Raw genomic sequence first — 18,087 nt, 5'->3', positions numbered from 1 at the left:
CCATCAGTTACAATACAAAGTTCTTAGTGTTAAGTTCTACGCCTCTTATTGTTAGGAACCCAGTTCCTGTTATCATCATTGCTGTTATCATCATAGCTGTAATCATCATAGCTGTAATCATCATATCTGTTATCATCATAGCTGTTATTATCATAGCTGTTATCATCATAGCTGTTATTATCATAGCTGTTATTATCATAGTTGTTATCATCATAGTTGTTATCATCATAGTTGTTATCATCATAGTTGTTAGCATCATAGCTGTTATTATCATAGCTGTTAGCACCATAGCTGTTAGCATCATAGCTGTTAGCATCATAGCTGTTATTATCATAGCTGTTATCATCATAGTTGTTATCATCATAGTTGTTATCATCATAGCTGTTAGCATCATAGCTGTTATTATCATAGTTGTTATCATCATAGTTGTTATCATCATAGTTGTTAGCATCATAGCTGTTATTATCATTGCTGTTAGCATCATAGCTGTTAGCATCACAGCTGTTATCATCATAGCTGTCATTATCATAGCTGTTAGCATCATAGCTGTTAGCATCATAGTTGTTATAATCATTGCTGTTATCATCGGTGTAATCTTCGTCCTGAGAGAGGAATGTGGATGTAAAGAACCAACGGTAGTGCTGCAACCGTCCCCATCACCTGTCGAACTAGATAATAGGTTATCAGCATCTGTTGACAAACCGGAAGATCGTGAAATGGCTGAACATTGACGTGAAATCAATGATGGCAGATCGAGGTGACATAATGGTACCGGGCGTGACTGTTTCCTCTGCCTTTTCTGTGACGTGATGTTTACACATGAATCACGTTCCACTGGCTGAACTAAGACCTGAGATCCAGCTTCATTAAAGCACCGTAAGTTGACATAGACCAACGCATGTGATATATATCTGTGTTGCACTCATTCAGGAGTATGTGCGTATAGTGCGATGTACTCATGAAAATCCCTCTATTTGTCCAGGATTTATTGTTTAGTATAGGGGTCTTAATATCCCACTGATCTAACATGCCGCAACACGTGCGTGTCTCGATCAGACAGAAAGGGAATTGTAGTACCCTATAACGTTTGGTCTGTAATAGTGCTTGTGTTGTTGTCTGTAATACTACATGTGTTGTTGTCTGTAATAGTACTTTTGTTCTGGTCTGTAATAGTACTTGCCTTCTGGTCTATAATAGTACTTGTGTTCTGGTCTGTAATTATACTTGTGTTCCGGTCTGTAATAGTACTTCTGTTCTGGTCTATAATAGTACTTATGCTCTGGTCTTTTAATATTACATGTGTTCTGGTCTATAATAGTACTTGTGTTCTGTTCTGTAATAGTACTTATGTTCTGGTCTGTAATAGTACTTGCCTTCTGGTCTATAATAGTACTTGTGTTCCGGTCTGTAATCCAACTTATGTTCTGGTCTTTAATAGTACTTATGTTCTGGTCTGTAATACTACTTGTGTTCTGGCTTGTAATATAATATGTGTTCTGGTCTGTAATAGTACATGTGTTCTGGTCTGTAATAGTATTTATGTTCTGGTCTATATTAGTACTTGTGTTCTGGTCTGTAATAGTACGTGTGTTCTGTTCTGTTAGAGCACGTATGTTCTGGTCTGTAATACTACTTGTGTTCTGGCTTGTAATATAATATGTGTTCTGGTCTGTAATACTACTTGTGTTCTGGTCTGTAATACAATTTGTGTTCTCGTCTGTAATACTGCTTATGTTCTGGTCTGTGATATTATTTATTATTCTGGTTTGTAATAGTACTTGTGTTCTGGCTTGTAATAGTACTTGTGTTCTGGTCTGTTATACTACTTATGATCTGGTCTGTAATACTACTTGTGTTCTGGTCTGTAATTGTACTTGTGTTTGTTCTGTAAGAGTACTTATGTTCTCGTCTGTAATACTACTTGTGTCATGGTCTATAATAGTACTTGGGTTCTGTTCTATAATAGTACTTGTGTTCTGGTCTATAAAAGTAGTTGTGTTCTGGTCTGTAATTATAGTACTTATGTTCTGGTTTATAATAGTACTTGTGTTCTGGTTTATAATAGTACTTGTGTTCTGGTCTGTAATAGTATTTATGTTCTGGTCTATATTAGTACTTGTGTTCTGGTTTGTAATAGTACGTATGTTCTGGTCTGTAATACTACTTGTGTTCTGGCTTGTGATATAATATGTGTTCTGGTCTGTAAAACAACTTGTGTTCTGGTATGTAATAGTACATGTGTTCTGGTCTGTAATACAATTTGTGTTCTCGTCTGTAATACTACTTGTGTTCTGGTCTGTAATATCATTTATTATTCTGGTTTGTAATAGTACTTGTGTTCTGGTCTGTCGCTATGCTTCACTGTGTTCATCAACCCACTTTAAACCAGTTATCACCTTTGTGCGATCACTAGGTTGTCGCCAGGAGTATTGCATTCTATTTTAAACGCTCTTTATAAATGCAAAAAATGTTTTTTATTAAATTTGTTTCATTCAATAAATTAACTGCTTTGCTGAATTCACTGGTATTCCGTAGTGGTATTTCCCTGTGTGCATTACACGTTAAAACGACCAGAACTTCCTGGTCATGCGATATGTTTGATCCGGCTGACTGTGTGACTATTGTAATCCGATAACGTGTCAACCATTGACATACAGCAGTTATATTGCTGACTTCATCATAAAAAAACTAGACTCATTCAAGGGTGAAACTAAATAGACAACTCTTTCATGTACCCAGTAATGTATTCTATACAAATGTATGGTGAACATACCGTATTCGACGTAATAAGCGCCCTGCTCTAATAAGCGCCCACGGCGATATTTGCTAATATAATGGCTAGTGAACAATCCCAATCAGCACCCCTTCCGATTGATCAATATACGCAAGACTTATTTATTCGTGCATACTACGCACTCGTGTGTTATATAACCCTTAATTACTGGCAATTAAATTCTTGATAAATATATCTGTCGTATGTAAACATTTCAAGCAGTTAGCATAAACCACGAAATTTACGATCTTTCAACTCAAAATAATATTCTAATAAGCGCCCCCTGTTTCTAATTTTGAGAGCGCCCTGGGTGCTTCTTACGTCGAATACGGTAAATGAAATTTATTTAGAAACTATTCATTATTCAAATTCAAAATCAAATCCGAAGCACATTACATCTGTTTCCGTGCACGTGCTAAATATATCCGTGTCACGAGATATAAGAGGATGTATCATTTATAGATGAAAACAATGGAACTCTCAAGTGAGTAAAGTGGAAAGCCACATTGTCACATGAACATGACGCATGCTTATTTCACCGCAGTCACGATGACAGTACTTGCATTACATAAAGAGAAGCCATGCCAACTCCGTGCGTCGACTAAGACGATGTGAGTGTACGACAGAATCCTCACCCGCCATTACTAATAATTTGGGGGCGGTCGGGTATCCCCCGCCGTGATATTGCTGGAATATTGCTAAAAGCGGCGTAAAACCAAACTCACTCACTCACTCACAAATAATTTGGAGGCGCTTCAAATAATTCAGTATATAGTCGATTCCCCCAATGAATTAATGACGTTTCACTGTAAGTGAACACGCGTGTAACACAACTTACCAAATTTAAGATTCAAAATGAATAGAATTATTTACATTTAGTCAATCTCTCCCTGGGGGAGTTTGCTGAAGCCAAACAATGTTTCAACTATCTGTTTAAAACCCTTTTTAGTAAGCCGTCATCAGTGGCACATTAATAGGGAAAATACTATGTTGTCCCAAACAGCGTAATATTGTCCGACAGCGTAATAATGGAATGCTGTAATTACAGATATAACACACACATGAAAAGACTTGTGTGATGCTAAGCAATATTCCAGCAATATCACGGCGGGGGGCCCAGAAATGGGCTTCACACATTGTACCCATGTGGAGAATCGAACCCGGGTCTTCGGCGTGACGAGTAAGCACTTTAACCACTATGCTACCCCACCGCTCCTCGTTAATAATGGTAGAGATAAGGCTTTAATGAATACAAAATTTATCCCGAGTGCGTTATGATATTATATTTATAAATAAGAGTTGACAAAAAAATCCAACCCTTCGAGGCAGAGGAGTTAATAATTATATATACCAAAAGACGTTAAAAGATGGTACTTGTTGTGACCCTGTCTTGCGCTCGTCATTAAGGGGCTAAAACAAGGACTGGTCGGCTAGGAGTAAACTGTTTCTTAGTGGGATATTCATGTTAAACTGCGGCATAGTATCTCAGTGAGCTAGAACTATAAATCGGCATCAGTCCGGCCTAGTACAAGCAGCCACACACACACACGTGCATGCACGTCGCTATATTATTGCAATAATCTTGGACGCGACGTTAATCCCAAATTCACCTCACCTAATAATTTTATACACACACACACATGTATTCATACTAAAAGATTCTAATTATTTATCATACAAAATCAATGAGACAACCTGTTCAGTTTGTTAATAGCAAAAACTTATGTCTTGAGTTTAAACCATACAACCTGCTTTTTGTGGCACAGATACGAGTATTAATGATGTCATTTGGTGTCATGGTAACCGACTGGCCTCAAAGCAGTGAGATGCAATTTCATCGCTTGATCATGATCTCAAATAAGCCATTTCTGCTGAGGAGGCCAGCTTTGGATGATAAATTCTGAATATTTACACCTTCTGCAAGTATAACTGCGAACCACAAGATTGTTGTCTTTGTAAACAAATTTTTACAGTTTAACCATGCATCACAAAAAAAATTGTATTCAGGATAATTCAGTCTATAGGTGGCTATTCTACGCACCTCTTGTGTCAGACAGTATGGATACGTCGTTTAGGCATCATCTTTGACAGCAAAGGGTTTGCTGGTTTTACGTCTTTCTAACCCTCAGCATCCCTGTCTACCTGAGGGTCGGCCTCGTGCTAGGCCTTCCCAGCATCTTCGTCTACCTGAGGGTCTGCCTCGCGCTTGGTCTTCCCAGCATCCCTGTCTACCTGAGGGTCGGCCTCGTGCTAGGCCTTCCCAGCATATTCGTCTACCTGAGGGTCTGCCTCGCGCTTGATCCTCCCAGCATCTTCGTCTGCCTGAAGGTCTGCCTCGCGCTTGGTCTTCCCAGCATCCCTGTCTACCTGAGGGTCGGCCTCGCGCTTGGTCCTCCCAGCATCTTCGTACTCAGCTTTCGGCACGTAGTGAACGTCAACATACTTCTTTGATGATTGAGACGTCTTGTTGATCCATATCCTCCTCCACAAAAATACTAGGATGATCATAAGGATGATGATTGTAATGACACAAATCACCACAATGATGACAGTTGTATGATCATCATCAGTTGACGCTCTCTGCGTTGTGGTTCTGTTTGTGACGGCTGTTTGGGTGGTTGGGACTGTAGAAATACCTACAGGACGGTCAGAAGGCTGGTTAAGTACACAGTACAAAATACAGTAAAGTGAAACTGATGTATGACTTTACACAAAGAAACGTGTGTTGTTTTTTTCTTAATGGTTGGTTTGTTTGTTTCCTTTACGCCGCACTCAGTATTATTCCAGCTATATGACGGCGGTCTGTAAATAATCAAGTCTGGACCAGACAGTCCAGTGATTGACATCATGAACACCGAACCACGCAATTGAGATCGATGACATACATCAACCAAGTCAGCAAGCCTGACCACCCGATCCCTTTATCCGCCTTTTACGACAAGCATAGTCGCCTTTTACGGCAAGCATGGGTTGCTGAAGACCTATTCTACCCCTTTGTCTTTTAATGAGATTGAAGGAGTGTGTGTGTTTATATTATACCTATTAAAGGCCTAACATGGCTTACTGAAACGCTCATGGCGTCTGTACATACACTAGCTCTGTTTAAATTACAAAACTAAAAGAACTGACATATTGATTATCTGTTAATTCTGTCCATATGTACATCTTCATCGTTTATGAATGTGTAGTATTGACTCTTACTCTGATCCAGCGCCTGTAGTCCCTCACAGAGCACGTGCCGACTTTTGCTGCCACAGGAAAATACAAGGACCACGTCGCCAAAGTGGGACGCTGTCATGTTAAATGTTATGTTGACAGTGCTGTCCTTCACCATGGTAACGGTTTCATTGAGAAGAGAACTTGTGATATCGCCCGTCCTCAGTTGAACGAGGACCGACTCAGAGCAGTAATATCCCGTCACGTTGACTGTCAGTGATAGTTCTTCACCAACTCGGTGTGTTCTCATGTTGTTGTGGCTCAGTATACGACATGATGGACTCTCTGAAAAAATTCATACTTTGACATGACTTAAATTCGAGACGGGTGGACACGTGTGGGGGATCTAGGATTACGCTGACTGGGGTCCAGATATGCTTTACTGTATATGGAATAATTACTTTGCAATTTGAAATGGGACATTTCATTTCGTATATTGCTTATGAGGGTCTTCAAGCAAGGGGTTCGTGCAACACAGATATCCTTACAAATGTTTCTGGAAGTATTAAAGTTTACAGCTAGCTGTTATGTCCAATGTGTACAACTAATTCACAACATCTTCCAGTGATGAGTGAGTGAGTGAGTTGGGTTTAACGCCGCTTTTATCAGTATTCCAGTTATATCACGGCGTATCAGCTTAATGTGGGAGGAAAGCCCGAAGTGATGCATGTCTCAGACGTTTACTACTTCGGTGAAACCCATGTGAAGGGGCTTGGTGCTGACAAACCAAGAAACATAATCGGGGCGAAACGGGATTCGAAACCCTCAATCATAGGATTCTGGCGTGCCTAAGGGACGCAACTCTGCACAGCGAATCGCGGCGCGTTTGACGACTGGGCCACCCGTCCCCCCAACAACATCTCCAACACAAATGACGTGGTACAGTTTAACACTGGAAACTTGCCATCATTCAATGAAATTACAGTGAAGATGTAGACGTCCTGAGAGTGATAATTGATCGGAAATATCCGTTAATGATAATAGACTGCTTACTTTCAACACTTATGTGACACGTCTCTGGGTCTGGGTCATTTGCATCTACGACACATTTCCAGTCACCAGCGTGTGTCTGCAGTAGGTGTGGTATAGCGAGGACACTGCAGGACTCATTCAGGACAGATGCTGAAAAATCACCAAGTGGTATGCATTTTCTGTCTGACAAATGACAAGACGCAGCAGTAGTTCCACTGGGAGTTGAGTAGGAATGAGCACGTGTGCCGCTTGCTTGAATACACGTCAGATTGACGGGGGAGCCAAGTTCCGCGGCCTCGGGACAAATGAAGTCTCCAGCACCTGCAGCAAGTCGGTATAGAAGGCATGGTAGTCATGGACACACACCGGAGGGGTGATTCTGTTCATTGCACACATAGTGAAACATAGTACATATTCCATGTAGACATGGTTAAACATTGTGTAAATAACAGTGTCCCTGTTCGGTATAAACATCGCCAGACAGTGTGTAAATAACAGTGTCCCTGTTCTGTGTAGACATGACCAGACATTGTGTAAATAACAGTGTCCCTGTTCGGTATAAACATCGCCAGACAGTGTGTAAATAACAGTGTCCCTGTTCTGTGTAGACATGACCAGACATTGTGTAAATAACAGTGTCCCTGTTCGGTATAAACATCGCCAGACAGTGTGTAAATAACAGTGTCCCTGTTCTGTGTAGACATGGCCAGACAGTGTGTAAATAACATTGTCCCTGTTCTGTGTAGACATGACAAGACATTGTGTAAATAACATTGTCCCTGTTCTGTGAACACATGACAAGACATTGTGTAAATAACAGTGTCCCTGTTCTGTGTAGACATGGCCAGACACTGTGTAAATAACAGTGTCCCTGTTCTGTGTAGACATGGCCAGACAGTGTGTAAATAACAGTGTCCCTGTTCTGTGTAGACATGGCCAGACATTGTGTAAATAACAGTGTCCCTGTTCTGTGTAGACATGGCCAGACACTGTGTAAATAACAGTGTTCCTCTTCTGTGTAGACATGGTCAGACAGCGTGTAAATAACCGTGTCCCTGTTCTGTGTAGACATGGCCAGACACTGTGTAAATAACAGTGTCCCTGTTCTGTGTAGACATGGCCAGACATTGTGTAAATAACAGTGTCCCTGTTCTGTGTAGACATGGCCAGACACTGTGTAAATAACAGTGTCCCTGTTCTGTGTAGACATGGCCAGACACTGTGTAAATAACAGTGTTCCTCTTCTGTGTAGACATGGTCAGACAGCGTGTAAATAACAGTGTCCCTGTTCTGTGTAGACATGGCCAGACACTGTGTAAATAACAGTGTCCCTGTTCTGTGTAGACATGGCAAGACAGTGTGTAAATAACCGTGTCCCTGTTCTGTGAACACATGACAAGACATTGTGTAAATAACGTTGTCCCTGTTCTGTGTAGACATGACCAGACAGTGTGTAAATAACAGTGTCCCTGTTCTGTGTAGACATGGCAAGACAGTGTGTAAATAACCGTGTCCCTGTTCTGTGAACACATGACAAGACATTGTGTAAATAACGTTGTCCCTGTTCTGTGTAGACATGACCAGACAGTGTGTAAACAGCAGTGTCCCTGTTCTGTGTGGACATGACCAGACAGTGTGTAAATAACAGTGTCCCTGTTCTGTGTAGACATGGCAAGACAGTGTGTAAATAGCAGTTTCCCTGTTCTGTGTAGACATGGCAAGACAGTGTGTAAATAACATTGTCCCTGTTCTGTGAACACATGACAAGACATTGTGTAAATAACGTTGTCCCTGTTCTGTGTAGACATGACCAGACAGTGTGTAAACAGCAGTGTCCCTGTTCTGTGTGGACATGACCAGACAGTGTGTAAATAACAGTGTCCCTGTTCTGTGTAGACATGGCAAGACAGTGTGTAAATAGCAGTTTCCCTGTTCTGTGTAGACATGGCAAGACAGTGTGTAAATAACAGTTTCCCTGTTCTGTGTGGACATGACCAGACATTGTGTAAATAACAGTGTCCCTCTTCTGTGTGGACATGACCAGACAGTGTGTAAATAACATTGTCCCTATTCTGTGTAGACATGGCAAGACACTGTGTAAATGGCAGTGGTAATTGTTTCTGTTCTTTGTAAACATGTTTATTCTTTTGTATTACTGATACATTCAATATGATGTTGTCGTTGATTTTTGTTTAAATGGTTTTAAAGTATATAATTAAGTGAAAAATATCCTAACATGAAATATAAACTAATTTCGGCATATAAAATTGATAGAAGGCATTCCAATGAAGAAAGTTACATTACGTACAACATGGCAATATCACCACCAGACACAGCAGCACGGTTCCATACACCAATAACCTTGTCGGTTTAGAACAGAACATCTGAAAAGAAAAGTTACTAAATGTCTTCAACAGTGAAGTAAAGGAAAACATTTAATTTTTAATTGGGACATATTGGTATATATATCGAGACACATTTAAATGCACACACCCTCTGCACCCAACACGGATCGACATGCTGATTACTAGACGGATAAACAGAATGTATTCAGCATTTAGGCTACAAGGTACAATTTAGGTACACCTACCGCATAACAAATCTACATACCGTATTCGACATAATAGGCACCCAGGGCGCTCTCAAAATTAGAAATTGGGGGCTCTTGTTAGAATATTATTTTGGTGGAGAAAAAACAGAGTTGAAAGATATATTTCGTGGTTTATGCTGACAGCCTGAAATGTTTATATACGACAGATATATTTTTCCAGAATTTAATTGCCTATAATTAAGGGTGCATATAACACACGAGTGCGTATTATACACGAACAAAAAAGTCTTGTGAACATTGATCAATCGGAAGGGGTGCTAATTGGGATTGTTCACTAGCCAATATATTAGCAAATATCGCCGTAGGCACTTATTGGAGCGGGGCGCTTATTACGTCGAATGCGGTATATTGTAATATTTCCATATTTCCGTTGATGATAATGATGCAGGAACATGTATGCATTATTCGCTTGAACAGTGAAACAACCCGGTGATGGATTCCAGAGAATAAACAGGAAACAAACACACATAAATTTCTATACACATTTTGCTCTTGATATATCACTGCCTATATTCGCGACGAGGAATATCATTATTTTAGTTTCACTTTGATTTACATTTATCCCAGTACTACCACAAACGGTTCAAGAACATTAACAAAAATGTGCCACTGAAAAGAACGCTACAACATTGGGATCTTCGTTAGAAATTAAAATACCATTTTACTGTTTATAAAACAAATAATAACTACAAGTTATACATATAATCAATATGTTAGAACGCATAGGGACATACGGTTTACATCTCTGCCCAAGAAACACAAAGGGACAAGCTGTTTACATACCTTCGTTGTTGGACAGCGACTTGACGAAACTGACATCACACAGTCACCTTCCTGGTCTATCTCGCGCGTCTATTCAACATCACTTGACCTCATTTTAATTATAAATAACTGTGAACTTTGACCTTTTTATGTCAGTTACATAATTAGTGGTAACTTGCCATGTGTTACTGTTCGTTGGTTACAGCACGACTCGCTGAGGATGTACACCCCTAAGCATTACTAAGGAATACGGGTAGTGCGTAATCCTGCTCAAACACCCTAGGACCGCATATGCCAACACAAATTGAGACAATATGTCAAATTTCATTTAAAAAAACAAATATCGCTTACTTTTTCCCCCCATGGCGCCTAGTCAATTACAATTGCAACCAAGCTTCCAAAGGCTGAAGCAACGAGCGCCTGGGCGTTTCTGTCTAATGCGATTGTACATTTCAGTTTGTGATGAATATACAAGAACAGAGAAGAACACATGTTATTATATATTTCAGATAATGATGTCAAATATTTCCATAGCATGCCTTAACTTAAAAATCATTCTTTGCGTCAGGCGTCTGTGGCTGAATTGGTCCCGAACTCAATAACGAAATACCGTGCCAGTTAGTATTCAGCTTCGAATCCCAGGATGGGGAACTATTTTAAGAAATGTGTTGGAGGTAGGTATTTATCATCAGAAAAGAAACAATCTATTACAAAGTTTCTAAAACATTGTTTCAGTGCAGGTAGATGTTACGAAACCGCTTTTAATAAGGCGACTAGAGAATGACAGGTAAATTTATTACTTGCCCGTGAAGAGATCACCTGTTTAATAAACATATAGCTGTATTACACATTGCGTAATACCAAAACGCGTGCTTATGTACTCTCGGAACACGTTTCACGAACAAATATTGAAAGCTCTCAACATCCCTTGGCTTATTCAACGACCTTGCGTGTGGAGATGATAGATCACTCGGGGGAGTTTATGCACACTCTATGACCCCAGCAACCTTGTTGCTAGGCTGACGTCACATGGCATTGTTTCGCCGATGGATCTTGCAACAAAATTCCACAATTACGTACTCGGGTATTGTGACGTGATTGTAAACTTTGTGGTGCGGGAGGCCCCGTTCCACGAGGCGATCGTATTGTAGCGCAACGACAGTCGTAGTCTATGTTAAAGTATGTGAGTTGCGATAACCTTAGCGCTTCGATAATTTTATGGAACGAACGCCTGAATTCTAAAGGTGGTCCGTTGTATGGTATAAATTCATACATCTCAACATGGATCCTAAATATATCTTATTAAGTTTCCATGGTTTCAACTTTTGACGTGTTTGTAGTATTATTCTGTTAAACTCAATTGGATTATGCCGTGGATCGTGTAGGTGTCAGCCTGTTCATACTCAACAGTATAATTTTAAAAACGTTATAAATGGCAAGTAATAAATAAAATACTAAACTCGCTCGGGAATAGTTAACTATTAATTCGTTTCATAAAATTAGTATTACACGGGAGCTCGTTTAGTATTCTATATTTCTTACACATCTGTGTGTGAGAAACCCATTTGAGATAACTGGTATCAAACATATGTGTGAGATCAAATTCCAGGCCAGTGATTGGCTAATCCATGTTGATGACCTGAGTCATGTGTGACCTGTGTGATGCAAACCTACTTCATTTCGTGTCTCCTTGATGTTAATTTACTTCACTGTATATCTACGCGATTTCTCAGAATTCATTGTCCGTCTGAAAAGCGTTAATATGATGCATGTGGATTACATGTGTCACTGTAACGCTGTCCCGTGTATGTGCTTGCTACTAACCTAGTTCGAGGTACATGTTCGTCTCCACGATACCAACTCACTGATTGACTACACAAACAAGCATGCCCTTTTCTTGTCATTCTTATCACATGTAGGCCAGTGAGTTTGTAAGGTTGAAACAAATTTGCTTTTTAACGACTGTAAATCAATAGAGAGCTAGCTGACATGTACAAAATGGATTTATTGACAAGTCATGAATGTAATGACGCGAAGGAGGAAGTGTTTGTTGTATTCAATCTTGTGCGGTTATTTTTATGTTTTCACAATGTATTTTTGTATGTAGCGATTTCTGAGTGACACTTGGTGTTTTGATTTTGAATTCAACATGTAACACCATACCATTATATGGCAATGTGTTTTGATGTTGATCTACCCTATATCATTATATGGCAATGTGTTTTGTTGTTGATCTACCCTATATCATTATATGGCAATGTGTTTTGTTGTTGATCTACCCTATATCATTATATGGCAATGTGTTTTGATGTTGATCTACCCTATATCATTATATGGCAATGTGTTTTGTTGTTGATCTACCCTATATCATTATATGGCAATGTGTTTTGTTGTTGATCTACCCTATATCATTATATGGCAATGTGTTTTGATGTTGATCTACCCTATATCATTATATGGCAATGTGTTTTGTTGTTGATCTACCCTATATCATTATATGGCAATGTGTTTTGTTGTTGATCTACCCTATATCATTATATGGCAATGTGTTTTGTTGTTGATCTACCCTGTATCATTATATGGCAATGTGTTTTGTTGTTGATCTACCCTATATCATTATATGGCAATGTGTTTTGTTGTTGATCTACCCTATATCATTATATGGCAATGTGTTTTGTTGTTGATCTACCCTGTATCATTATATGGCAAAGTGTTTTGTTGTTGATCTACCCTATATCATTATATGGCAATGTGTTTTGTTGTTGATCTACCCTATATCATTATATGGCAATGTGTTTTGTTGTTGATCTACCCTATATCATTATATGGCAATGTGTTTTGTTGTTGATCTACCCTATATCATTATATGGCAATGTGTTTTGTTGTTGATCTACCCTATATCCAAACACAGCAGGAAGTACTCACCTAATGACATCGCACATCACTCATTTGAACACCTATTTAGAGGCATCATATTTAACCCGTCTTTAAATCTACCCAGAAACTGCCATTTGTGAAACACGGTCAGGTCCTTGAATGATCACTTATATCCTTTGAGTGACAAGTCACAGTTAAATAAACTCCATGTGTGTAAACAAAAACCGATAAATCTCTGCCCAAAACAGAGTCCATTATACGATTCCGACTACATTATAAGCATGTGTCTATGAATTCAGGTGAAGGTATCCTGCGTCATATTTGAAATGTTCTCCACATGTCTACCATCAGACTTTTGAAGGCTTTACTGAGGCCTTGAATGTTGTAACCCTGATCTAAAGAACTTTTGAGCAAGAGTTATATGACGCTCTTTGAAATATTCGTAGAACATTCTCAAGTACCTCGAAAGTTTTGAAATGCTGAAGCAGCTGAAATATTGCTCGACGTAAAGAGAAAGTTGACTTTTGGAAACGTTTCAGCAAACATCAGTTATTCATCACCCGTATCCTACTCTAAGCAGATACTAACAGGGAAGCTTTGAATAATAGAGTAAACACCGAGACAGTGGCTCATTTTGTAAATATCCCATCTGTCTCCTGTACAATAATGGCGTATGTATTATGTATTTAAGTGGAAAATGGAAGACGTGTGGACGTCATAGTGTTTTCACTGAACCACCCAATAAGCTCTCATACAAGTGCTTAATATAGCATAGACGATAGATTTTCCTGACTGGTCTCGGGGTACTTATCAAAGTGTTTCCGTTAAGGACATCTGAAACACACTGAAGAAGACTATCTGGGTTTCTTATCACCAAGGGGAAACCACCCTACCTCGACATGAGCATCCATCTGCGCACTTGCGATACAATTTCATGCATCAGCCAAGTCTGCGAGTCTGACCACGCGATACCGTTAGTCGCCTCTTATGACAAGCATGTGTTGCTAAAGACAAATTCTAACCTGGGTCTTCAAGGTGTCTTACGTCTAACTTGTGTGAATTATACTTATTGTTATATGGCAGTGTATTTTCTTGTTAAACCTTGACTGGAACTGTATTTCATTGTTTCTGTTGAGATTCGGTAGAAGCTCATTGCATTGTCTTTGGACAATAATATATATGTTGTCAGGAATGTAGTAGTATTTAATGTTAGCAGTTTTAAAGAACTTATTATATTTAGATGCTAGTGTGAGATGTAAACTTGCGGAATGCTATGAACTGTGATAGAGAAACGTGTAGAATAGTTTATGTTGTGAGGGAACTGTAGCTGGTTAGACTGTATATAAGAGGACAAGAGCGCGCCTCTCGTATTTCTCCCACATTTCATTGCATCAAGACCAGCTTTCATGTGGAGATCATTCATCACCCCGTATTCACTGCCTTGATTCATCTAGGAAGCTTTGAAACTGTCGCCGCTGGGTGAATATACTATTATCACTGAATTTTGTTATCACCACTGTATTTTTATAGTTGATACTGACCTTTGCCATCATATTAAACACTGTCATTGAATATTGTACTTCCATTCTATTGTGTACTGCCATTGTAATTGCTGTATTGAGCTGTGTCTTCATATTTCCCTTATTTGTGTCCATATGTTAAATCAAACTCGTGATATTGCAGAAAGAAATAAGGTCCACATCAAACTGTTGATAAGGTAGTGAACACCTACACTCTTCCAAAAATGAAACGCACAGGTAGTATGTTGATCATTAACCCTGACCACACAAAAATCCTGTATATAAATTTGATAGATGTTATTGGAAAATGTTGGTGGCCTGATATTCGACAAACGGTGCGTCAAAACGCAGCCATTGTCGATTTGCAAAGTCTCAAATGGCATTGTTTTCACACTTGTTCAAAAATGTCATGGAGGAAAACAGTTAAGCAAAATGCACGTGCAAGTAACTCGTGGTAGTGGCTATAAAAAAGCAAGCATAAGCCAATCATTTGTCATTCAATTGTCAACATGTTTCAAGTTCGAAAATGCCAACCTCAGCGCTGCCGATCGGAACATCGCCATAGGACGTATCGAAAGAGCGGATTCGCAGTCTTCTGTTGCACGCCACTTCAACGTCCACCACAGCACGATTTTATGCCTTTGTGACCTATACACATAGATAATTCCACTGCAGACCAGTCCGAGAACCGGCCGACCCATGCACATGATCGCTTCACGCGACTGTTCTACCTACGTCATCGCAATGCCACAGCTACGGAGCCCTGGTTTGAGGAGGATATGGGACCAGACTGTCAGGAACCATCTTCGCGAGGCTGGAATCCGACCCAGAAGACCAATTATCGTCCCTGTTTTGCAACAGATCCATCGACAGCGACGCTTACGTTGGTGCCCTACTCTACAGCCTTGGAATTTGGGAAACTGGAGACGGGCGTGGTTGAGCGATTTAACACGATTTCTTTCTCACCGGCGGAATGGAAGACAACGTGTTCATCGTCGTCGAAATGAACGTTTTGCCCCACATTGTTTACGTGAATTCGACAATTTCGGTGGCGGTAGTGTCATAGTATGGGGGGCATATCCTACACCACGAGATCTCACGTGGTTGTGGTTCAGAGACATTTGACAGCAAATTGCTACATGAATCATATCAACTTCTTCCAATCACTGACCGCCAGAGGGAGCTGTTTCAACAGGACAAGGCTCCACCGCACAGGGCTCGTGTTACGGTAGACTACTTTCATCAATGCCAACATCAAAGCTTTGCCCTGGCCGTCGAGATCTCCAGATCTCAACCCAATCGAACACCTCTGGGATGAACTCGATCGACGTGTACGTCAACGCGTTTCAAGGTGAATGGAACAGAATTCCGAGGAAAGAATTCGTATCAGGTCAGTGCCGAGGAGCCATGATTGCTGGCCGGGGCGGTCACACGAGATGCTGAGTTCAGCGCTACCTTGTGGCCTTATATGACATGACAATGAAAGTTTTCAGTACCACGACAACATATGACTATCGAGCTCCTAGCTTTCTTATTTGTATCTATGATAATAAATTAAACATATGGACTTGATTAGATACAATAAACTTACTAAAACACTACCTGTGCGTTGTTGTTTTTTACGAGTGTATATAGTGGCATCTTATGCAAACCATGACTATCTGTCTCCCATACATAAACGGAGTTTGAATTATGGAGATATGTTTAAGTGGTGTAAGTAGAATGTATTGATCACGTTCATAAATCATAGCTTTACGTGTTTATCTGAATACTGAAACCCATCACTAAATGGCTTTGGGGTAGATATCGTTGTGTTTCCACTAGGCTGTCATGCCAGTTTTGAGTATGTTATAGACATTCCATTGCAGACTTGCCTGGAGGTACATAAAACTGACTTTCCTGCGCGCAATATAAGGAGATCTATAACAAACTGTGAAGGTAGACTATCTGGAATGTGGAGAACCAATAGCAGTCTCAACAGTAGAGAGAAAGTAATACCTTCCGGACAAAAGCATTCCTATGGAGCGTGGAGCACCAACAAAAGCATTCCTGTGGAGCATAGAATTTCAACAAATTCCTGTGGAGCATGGAATTTTTCTAACAAAAGCATTTCTGTGGAGCGTAGAGTAAAGAAACAAACAAAAGCATTCTTGTGGAGCGTAGAGTAAAGAAACAAACAAAAGCATTCTTGTGGAGCATACCATAGAGGCCAGTCAATACCTTTCACACAATAGAAGCAAATTTTGCTAAAGGAGACTAGCAGTAAGGCTGGCTCTGTATATATTCGCTCTGTTCAAACATGTAACTATGTCACCGCACATTAGTATCAATACACTAGGGGTAGCTCTCTCTCACCCACTCTTTACACGCAAGAGTAAATCTATTCGTGTGCGGGTTTTAGCCGCTGAACCTGTTAACCCTTTCACCGATGTCAATTCATTTATTAACATTTTTCTCTACTTCATTCACGTTTCACTAAGTGTTAAAATATTATGTTATTGTTCATAGCGGTATTCATTCACCTATATCTATTAACCTTTATCTATTAACATTTCTATCACTCTTTAACTTTTTATCTGTTTCAGTGTGCTAACGTAACATTAAGGGTTAAATGTTGCTTTTAGACGATCACCAACTAGATAATATAGCTGTTACTTGTTTTCGCCATTATGTTAGAACTTGAGTAGAAAGTATACATTATACCCATCTGCAGATGTGTAATTCGTATGTTTTCTGCTTTATGACATATAAATAATAGATGTAATAGTAATAATAAAAATAAGTGAACTTACCTTATGACTGTACAACACTGTTTCATTAATCATTCCTCCATATATTCCGTTTGAATTAACCATTCGCTCAGTTCATATTTGGTTTAATCATATTTATTCCATCAATTGTACATGGCTGGATTTAATTTCTTCTTATATATCATCATGTAGTAAACTTAGCTGGAAAAACAACGGTCAAACCGTTCGGCTACACCAGATACCTGAAGACGAACGGCTTACCGGTGTAAGGGAGGTAATACACTATTGACAGTGAGGAAACAATGAACGCTGGCTGGCATAAATACATACACCGAAAGACGGGTGAAGCGAGCGGCCTGCCCTCGTGATCCAAGGGAGGTAACTCGTATCACACTCGTGGCTCATATCACATTGATAGACCAAGAGAGCGAATAACTGCGAATTGAAACATAAAACATACACACATTCTGATTAAAAATATGCTTTTATTTTAGAAAACACAGTGAGATGCTCGCATATGTCTCGATAATACCCGCGATGCAGTCTTTTCCTTTCTCGTCTCACCGAGCATTGTACCCCACGATGGCTGAAAAGGAAGGGTAAATT

General features: G+C 39.7%; 2 protein-coding genes across 2 annotated transcripts; both read right to left on the bottom strand.

Annotated features, from left to right (window-relative positions):
• Nucleotides 1-29: 29 nt before the first annotated feature.
• Nucleotides 30-3,415, bottom strand: LOC139457302 (GATA zinc finger domain-containing protein 4-like). The gene is made up of 2 exons (XM_071238710.1): nt 3,395-3,415; nt 30-602 (listed from the first exon to the last, which is right to left on the bottom strand). Exons 1-2 carry the CDS (start codon nt 3,413-3,415, stop codon nt 30-32), a joined length of 594 nt encoding a protein of 197 aa, XP_071094811.1.
• Nucleotides 3,416-3,460: 45 nt separating this feature from the next.
• LOC139457788 (uncharacterized) lies at nt 3,461-10,372 on the bottom strand. Its single transcript, XM_071239136.1, has 5 exons — nt 10,356-10,372; nt 9,270-9,345; nt 6,983-7,282; nt 5,975-6,274; nt 3,461-5,409 (listed from the first exon to the last, which is right to left on the bottom strand). The coding sequence occupies exons 2-5, from the start codon at nt 9,343-9,345 to the stop codon at nt 5,024-5,026; spliced, it is 1,062 nt and encodes a 353-aa protein (XP_071095237.1). The 5' UTR covers nt 10,356-10,372; the 3' UTR covers nt 3,461-5,023.
• Between the last annotated feature and the right edge of the window lie 7,715 nt (nt 10,373-18,087).

This window comes from Haliotis cracherodii, unplaced genomic scaffold (genome assembly GCF_022045235.1).
Source record: "Haliotis cracherodii isolate W230 unplaced genomic scaffold, xgHalCrac1.p SCAF_12, whole genome shotgun sequence".
NCBI lineage: Eukaryota > Metazoa > Mollusca > Gastropoda > Lepetellida > Haliotidae > Haliotis > Haliotis cracherodii.
Note: the sequence above shows the minus strand (reverse complement) of the source record. Positions and strands in the feature narration are given on the sequence as shown.

What these genes read in the sequence shown, in the direction of transcription:
- LOC139457788 (XM_071239136.1), bottom strand. Translation starts at nt 9,345, where the DNA reads ATGTTCTGTTCTAAACCGACAAGGTTATTGGTGTATGGAACCGTGCTG. An exon ending in GGTGGTGATATTGCCATGTT is followed by an intron (nt 7,283 to 9,269) that starts GTACGTAATGTA and finishes GACTTGCTGCAG; the next exon opens with GTGCTGGAGACTTCATTTGT. An exon ending in GTGTCACATAAGTGTTGAAA is followed by an intron (nt 6,275 to 6,982) that starts GTAAGCAGTCTA and finishes GAATTTTTTCAG; the next exon opens with AGAGTCCATCATGTCGTATA.
- LOC139457302 (XM_071238710.1), bottom strand. Translation starts at nt 3,415, where the DNA reads ATGGCGGGTGAGGATTCTGTC. An exon ending in TGGCGGGTGAGGATTCTGTC is followed by an intron (nt 603 to 3,394) that starts GTACACTCACAT and finishes TTCCTCTCTCAG; the next exon opens with GACGAAGATTACACCGATGA.